We start from the raw sequence: 8,205 nt of genomic DNA, 5'->3' as shown, positions 1-8,205 counted from the left end.
TAAGCAATGACATAATACGAACATTGGAGAAGAAGTAAAAATGTCACATCCTTGTGGTGAGGAACTTTGGCGGCATTCTCGACTTCCATAATAGGATATATAATTTCACATTTTCAGTCAAGTACGCACAGCACATGAAAAAGTTTCATTTTATTTTTTAAATATGTGCTAATTTCATTGATTAACTTTCCATCTAAAATTTTATCCTCCCCATTTTCGTTATTAAAAGATAACATAAATTCAATATAAAGTTAATTATTCATTCTTTTACAAAAAAAAGTTTCTGATGTTAAGCTTTTGAGAATACCCACATTAAGCTACACTTATACAAAAATTTTATTGATTGAGGATGTCTATGTTCTCATTTTATGTGGCAAAGTCAAAGATATCATATGTATGTCTTTTACGAGAAGGACTCGTTAGTGCGATACAGATTTAAATTATGTTTGAAATATTTTGAATTGGCGATGAAAATAAAAGTAAAGAAAAAAGAGGTGTAGAAAAATCAGTGAAAGATATCAACGTATGTCATTACGGGAAGGACTCATTAGTGCGAAACAGATATAAATTATGTTTGGAAGATTTTTTGAATTGGCGATGAAAATAAAGTAAAGAGAAAAGAAGTGGAGAGAATGAGTTTCCCATGTTGTTCAAAAAGTATGGATCTAAAGGCGGTGAAATAAAATAAAATAGAAATCCATTGAAATGTGTTGTTTGCAAAATAGTGGATGCTGGATGAAAAAATAATAATTATGTGAAATCACACTTGTATCTCTTGTTTAGTAAATTTTCCAAATTTACACTTTTGTAAATAGAAGGTATTTCCACAAAATTTCTGATGCCATAAAATTTGGAAATGAAGAGGTCATTCACGAAAAGAGAATGGTACATCATCTCCAGCTGGGACTTTGGCTCCATCCACAAGTCGGTGTATATAGAGGGAATATCCACGAGACAGAAAATAACTTCCACTTCAACCACGGAAAATACTTCTCTGCTTTAGATTTTTACCTGCTTGCGAGAATAAGCTTTTGAGAATACCCACATTAAGCTAAATGTATCTTAAAAAGTTTAATTAATTGAGGATAACAATGTTCTCATTTTATGAGGTGAAGTTAAATATATCAATATATCACTTTTATAAGGACACATTAGTGCAATACAGACTCAAATTATGTTTGGAAGACTTTTTGAGTTGGCGATCAAAAATAAAAAGTAAAGAAAAAAGAGGTGAAAAGAATGATTTTTCATATTGTTCAGAAAGTATGGACCTAATGGCGGTGAATAAAAAAAATTATAGATATATATTACCTACATCATGATCGCAAAAGTTTTTTTTTAACATAAACAGTCTTAGAGTGGAAATATAAACTTGTCCATGGAATAGAGTTACGTGCAAAATAAAAATTTTAAGTGTCATTATCCAAAAGCTGCTTATGTAAAGAAAATGTACACCGCCATTGTATAGAATAAAGCCTGTTGAAATATAGTGTACGAATCTTTTTTATATGTCTAATTCTATAAAACCTGCTTATGCAAAGAAAATTTTATACCGTTAGTGCACTTGGAAAAAATATCCTTGGAAATATGTTGTTTGCAAATCAGGGGATGGTGGAAGAATAGGAAAAAGTAACGATGTGACACTTGTATTTTTTTTTTGAAGTAAATTTTCCAAATTTACATTTTTGCGAATAAAATGAATTTCCATTAAATTTTTGATGTCATAAAATTGGGAAATGAAGTCGTCATTCAGGAAAAGATAATGGTACGTCATCATCTACAGCTGGAACTTTGTCTCCATCCGCAAGTCGGTGTATAAAAGGAGAAGATCCACATAGGATGGAGCTCAACTTCCACTTCAACCACGTAAAAAAATACTTCTCTGCTTTAGATTTTTGCATGCTCGAGAGACGGCACGCCAAAGAATCCACCATGGATACCCAAGGCAGTTCGGTTGTGGAACCATTGGCAGGTTTGTTCTGATTCGATCCCATAAGGCAATGCAAAAATTGATAAAAGTTTCCGTTTTTTGTGTGTTAATTCGAAGTAATATAGACAATATCTTGGATAAATAATTTATTGAAAGTTCCCACATTTCTTTATTTTATTCTTAACAAGTTGAACCTAAGATAATTTGCACGGAATCTGAGATAAAGTTCAGTCATGAACTTTTTGGTTTTTTCAATTCAGTCTTAAACCTTTGTGCGGAATTTCGATGTAGTCATTCCAGCCAATTTTCACCCAAGATCAATGACGTGGCGGCGTACTAGGATAGCTGGCAATTACTGGACCGCCATATTAACGATTTCCGGCCAAAAAATACCGGAATGACTATATTGAAAATTCGCACAAAGATTTAAGACTGAAAAAATTGAAAAGTTTAGGATCAATTTAGCATCCATACAATAGGTTTATGACTAGTTTGGCAATTTTCTTCCCTTAATGACTGGTTTATTAAAATTAATTACTAGAAAATTTCTTCTTATCAGAGAGTTTTGCCCAAACAATCACCTCTTAGGGACTAATTATTTCCTATCTTTACTTAAAATTCAAATTGAATTTGCAACTGATTGTCCACAATGCAATTTCATCGAGAGCTAAGGGCAAAACCAATGGGTTTTGAATAGTCAATTACTTCTCATTAAGATCCTCGAACTAGTCAATTCACTTAGTCATCTCCAAAAGAGAAATCATGTAATGTTATTATGAGCCCACGATAGCTTGTCAATAGAAATGGTTGTCACTATTATGACAAAGTGTAAAGATAATATTAAAAGAGAAAATTCACTAACGAACACATTCCTCTAGATACATGGATGGTGGCACGTTCTTGCGACAAAAGGAAAGAAAAAATAATATAGATTTTGTAAGAAAAATCAGATCAATTCTCTTTCCCAACCGTTAAGTCAATTGATAAAGTTTAGTCAATACACTTTATTTAACAAAAAATCTATGCAATGCATTGGTATGATAGTAGCAATAAATGTCATAAATTTATATCCTATATGAATTGTAACTTAAATAAATCGTATTAGTTGATGAAATCTATAGGATTAAGTTAAGTCATTTAATTTTATTTTTGTACAATTCTGTTATAATTATTACGTGAAATTGTGGAGATGGATAAAATTGTGTATAGAAGTAGTTTATAATTATTCCATTAAATTTAATGTTAATTTTTTTTGTTTAGAATTTTACCATCTAAGTTTAACACAGAAAATTCCATGCAATGAACGAGCCTCTTACTAATCATGTTTAGATGATCTAAAGCATACAAAGTGCAATTACTTTTTCTAAGTTTACTTATGTTCCTTTTTCTTTTTGGTAACAAAGAGGTCCGCATAGACGTGAGCTCAGAAGGCATGGCAATTAAGAAAGCTTCCCAAGACGGCCGCAAACCAACTTCATTTGAAGACTACCAAGGGATCACGATTCAATCAAAAACTAAAGGTTTGTCATTTCGAACTTTTAACTTTCGTTTTTCATAAAGCATTGTTTTTCATGCATTTGACTTTTTTCACTCCAAAACATTTTGACAATATAATTTATGTTCATATTTTTTTGGTAACAAAGAGGATCCCATAGAAATAAGTTCAGAAGGCCCGACAATTGATAAAGCTTCTCAAGATGGTGGCAGACCAACTTTCTTTGAAGTGTACCTGAGGATCACGAATCAATCAAAAGCTTCTGAAGATAGTGGCGGACCACTTGAAGGTTTGTCACTTTGAACTTTTAATTTTTATTTTCATTAATCTTTTCTAATATTTTTTTAAACTTTTTTTATTCTAAACATTTTAAATGTGGCAGCAAACAAATGCTTACATTTCAATTCAAATATAATGTTTTCTAATTTTTGAACTATGAACAATATTTGGAATTATAATTGAGAAAGCCCAGAACAAAAAACTTTTCACACTCAAAGAGTAAACCAACGTGCTCATAGAAAAAGGTATGTTGAGTCGACAACAGTCTCTTCGCTTGCATCTACATTTCATCAAGAACTTCGAGCAGGTGCAATGGTCTTTTTTAACTTTTTTAACCCTAAACATTTTAAATGTCGCAGCATACAAATGCTTACATTTCAATTCAAATATAATGTTTTCTAATTTTTTGAACTATGAACAATATTTGTCGACCAAAAAAAAACTATGAACAATATTTGGAATTATAATTGAGAAAGCCCAGAACAAAAAACTTTTCACACTCAGAGTAAACCAACGTGCTCATAGAAAAAGGTATGTTGAGTAGACAACAGCCCCTTCGCTTGCATCTACATTTCATCAAGAACTTCGAGCAGGTGCAATGGTCTTTTTTAACTTTTTTAACCCTAAACATTTTAAATGTCGTAGCATACAAATGCTTACATTTCAATTCAAATATAATGTTTTCTAATTTTTGAACTATGAACAATATTTGTCGACCAAAAAAAAAACTATGAACAATATTTGGAATTATAATTGAGAAAGCCCAGAACAAAAAACTTTTCACACTCAAAGAGTAAACCAACGTGCTCATAGAAAAAGGTATGTTGAGTAGACAACAGCCCCTTCGCTTGCATCTACATTTCATCAAGAACTTTGAGCAGGTGCAATGGTCACAAAAATGCGTAAGCCTGAGGACTTTTGATGTGCAATTTTTGCAGTTATGCCAGCACCAGTGGTCATTGAAAAGAATCGATCATTATTTGTAGCAGCACAGAAAGGTGATTGGAAAGCTGCCGAGAAAATCCTCAAGAAAAATCCCGAAAAACTGAAGGCCGAAGTTATGACCGTAAAAGATGAATCCTTTACCGTGCTCAATGTTGGGATTATGGCCTCACAAGATCAATTGGTCAAGAACCTCGTCAAGCGCTTCCCTCGAGAATATAAAGATTTCGATTTCAGTCGTTCCCTTGAGAGTGCTGCCTTGAGAGGAAGAATAAAAATGGTAAAGGCATTGGTAAACCATGTTAAACCTGAAAGTGTACGCAATGCCCTGAAGTATACTACTAAACATGCTCCTAAGCAAAAGGAGGTTATCTGGTATCTGGCCAAATGTATAAAATCCGCCCCAATAGATGGTACCATGTCCAACCTTATTAAGGCCGGCCATTCGGGTAACTAATTAGACTCACTCATCTCATTTCCTTCACTGTTTACTTGGATTAAATTTCTGTTGTTGTGTCCCAAAAGACATAGCCTTGTATTTGGCTTGTCAACACCAAGGCTCAGCGTTACATGACAAAAACAAGTGGATTTTGGAATGCTTGGCGAAGGTGGAGTCTAACTTTCATAGTGGAGCTAGACTCAATTTTTGGGAAAAATCTACTGGCAAATGTAGGTACTTCTTGCACTTCTTTTAGCATATGCACACAATCCGAGTAACTCTATCCATGAAGATAGAGTCTCTAATCAGTCTATCTATTCCCAGTTTTTGGTATCCCTCTATGTCTGGTGGATACGTCATTCGACAACTCCAAAGACACGAAGACGGCTCGAGGTATTTCTGATAATTAGCTTAACGTCTAGACTAACACGTCAAAAGCATATCATTTAGGAATCCCATTGACAAAAATGTTAAGGGACAATGACTACATCTATGTACACAAATTAATATCTAAACCATAATGTATATCACAAATTAATATCTAATGTAACATTTGTAAACTTAGTCGAGAAATCTTACTCGATGTAAAAATGCCGAGTAGAATTGTTGAGAATTGTAGAATTGGATCTCAGATCACAAAGGTTGATGGATCCAAGTTGTCTAGCATATTTAAGCAATATTAAATTTGGTTATTGTCATATGTATCATTTTGTTCATCATCAATTCCTAATTTGCTGACATGATGCTTGTCTCCTCTTAGTGGTGGTAGCACTTAATCGGTTCAAGATATCACTCCCGAATCTTGCCACAAAACCAGGTACATGAAAATGCCATGGCATCCATAGAAGAAATACCTTATTTCATCCATGGGTAGAGATCCCTAAATTTAAAGTGGAAATTGATATTTTCGGTATATCCCTTTGAGATCATAGGCAGTTTGCATATTACGATATGATTTGATAAGATTCAATTCTAAGTCTAAACAGTAGATATATATTAGGGGAATCTGTAAAAATAATCAATCGAAATCAGATCTATTGATCCATCACTAAATCTACCAATTTTTTAAAAAAAAAGGACACTTTTTTTCCTCATGACATTGGGTGTTCATCAACAGATCAATCTGTTCTGTGGTGCATGCATTTTGATTTTCAAGCCATATAAAGTTTGCTTCTCGATACCTATCTTAAAATTTATGATTTTCTTCTCAACTTCTATTTATACATACGAACATGGGGCAAATGTTAAAGCCTCTTTAACCTTTTGATTCTTCATTGTTTGGAAAATTGCTAATCTGATGTACGTGCAGCACTTTTCATCAAAAGCATTGGATTGAGGCACAAATGCTCAATTGAGTTAGCAAAAATGGTTCTTACCCAGATGAACGCTCATATGAATACCAAGACGAACACTGAAATACTTGAGCTTCTTTCAAGAATTGTCCTCGACGCTGCATCTCGTGGAATCTGTGAAATTGTCAAGTTATGTTTCGAGCATTTTCCAGAGTTGATGTGGACCGAAAATTTCATAGAAAAATTGACGAAAGAAGTTGTGAATGGACGGCATGTGGAGTTGTTTAGACTAGTGAGCGCACACTGCGAAATTCCACTATTGACTGATGATAAGACAAGGAAAGACGTCCCAACGAGGAAAGACATCTTGATGAAGGCAGTAGTAGATTGGTCACCAAGATGTCTACCCAAAGATGTTTCTGGAGCACCTTTTCTTATGCAGAGGGAGCTCCAGTGGTTTAAGGTCGGTTCACCTTATTTGTTTGCCACTCATTTGTGCTTTTTAATTTATAATTACATTGATAGGCGTCCTTTATTTTTCTAAAGGTGCTAGAAGACACGAGCAATACTTCTTCTAGAAGTATGAAATTGAAGGTCGGTTCACCTTATTGTTTGCCACCCTTTTGTGCTTTTTTATTTATATTTACATTGACAGGCATCCTTAATTTTTTAGAGGGCGTTGTCAGACACGATCGATCCTGCTTCAAAAACTAGGAGATCGCCAAAAGATAAAAAACCATACTGGGATGATTTTGTAGAAAAACGCAAACAATTGCTCAAAGAGGCGGGGCAATGGATGAAGGATACGTCATCATCTTGTAGTCTCGTCTCGACTCTCATCATTACGGTAGCTTTTGCTGCGGCTTTTACAGCACCAGGAGGCAATGATGGTAGTACAGGGATGCCGATCTTTCTGAAAAGGGGCTCATTCATGGTATTTGCAGTTGCAGATGCTCTCGCTCTCTTCTCCTCTGTCACTGCCACCTTGATGTTCTTGGCTATCCTAACTTCACGTTATGCTGCAGAAGATTTTCTCTACTCACTACCGGAAAAAATGATACTGGGCCTTACTTTTCTCTTCCTCTCTTTGGCCTTTATGCTGGTGGCATTCAGCTCTGCTCTTACTATAATCCTGGGTGAACGATTGACGTGGATTTACGTCCCAATTACTTTGTTGGCTGCCATCCCCGTCGTATTGTTCGCAATCCTACAGCTTCCCTTGTACTTTGAAATGGTCGAATCCACCTATTGGCCTCGCCTCTACCGTCCCTTGAAGCTTTGGAAATGATCTATGTTATTATTGGACAAGGACATTTGTGATGTGATATTTGTTTGCATTATTACTGTGTGTGAGATATGACTATCATGGTGGTTACTTATAATAAAGTTTAATGTAGGCTGGCAAATGCACACCTTGTCTCAATGTGTTATTTGATATTGCCACCCCCCCCCCCCCCCCCCAAAACAGTGAGCAATTCCTTCGTCACTCATTGTCGTCTTAAGGTGAACCCAATTTTCAAAAGAATTGGCAACATGGCCATCAATATCCAAATAGGGTCACATCCAATCAAAAAAAGCAACGATCCACACAAATTCTTAAGGTGAACCCAATTTTCAAAAGAATTGGCAACATGGCCATCAATATCCAAATAGGGTCATCCAATCAAAAAAAGCAACGATCCACACAAATTCGATACACTACACAAGATGGCCACCCAACTGGTGGCCCAACACAAGGAACTTCTGATGTAGCAACCTGGAGCAAACAACTATTTCAGTTCAATGGAAATTCAGCCTTCGAAACAAATCTTCACCAACTGCCCATACT

The 8,205-nt window shown here is 34.9% G+C and overlaps 1 protein-coding gene across 1 annotated transcript; it reads left to right on the top strand.

Annotated features, from left to right (window-relative positions):
• Positions 1-1,865: 1,865 nt before the first annotated feature.
• LOC115684511 (uncharacterized) lies at positions 1,866-7,763 on the top strand. Its single transcript, XM_056310722.1, has 10 exons — positions 1,866-1,972; positions 3,334-3,450; positions 3,574-3,714; positions 4,643-5,095; positions 5,172-5,327; positions 5,416-5,478; positions 5,855-5,902; positions 6,395-6,840; positions 6,924-6,975; positions 7,064-7,763. The coding sequence occupies exons 1-10, from the start codon at positions 1,900-1,902 to the stop codon at positions 7,663-7,665; spliced, it is 2,151 nt and encodes a 716-aa protein (XP_056166697.1). The 5' UTR covers positions 1,866-1,899; the 3' UTR covers positions 7,666-7,763.
• The last annotated feature ends 442 nt before the right edge of the window (positions 7,764-8,205 follow it).

This window comes from Syzygium oleosum, unplaced genomic scaffold (assembly GCF_021117445.2).
Source record: "Syzygium oleosum isolate NSW1041296 unplaced genomic scaffold, Sole_v2.1 Sole_v2.04, whole genome shotgun sequence".
Taxonomy (NCBI): Eukaryota; Viridiplantae; Streptophyta; class Magnoliopsida; order Myrtales; family Myrtaceae; genus Syzygium; species Syzygium oleosum.
Note: the sequence above shows the minus strand (reverse complement) of the source record. Positions and strands in the feature narration are given on the sequence as shown.

Bases quoted from the DNA above. Each gene is read 5' to 3' on its own strand.
- LOC115684511 (XM_056310722.1), top strand. From the start codon at position 1,900: ATGCTCGAGAGACGGCACGCCAAAGAATCCACCATGGATACCCAAGGC. The intron at 3,715-4,642 runs GTTTGTCACTTT...CAATTTTTGCAG, and splicing joins TAGTGGCGGACCACTTGAAG to TTATGCCAGCACCAGTGGTC. The intron at 5,328-5,415 runs TGCACTTCTTTT...TCCCAGTTTTTG, and splicing joins TGGCAAATGTAGGTACTTCT to GTATCCCTCTATGTCTGGTG.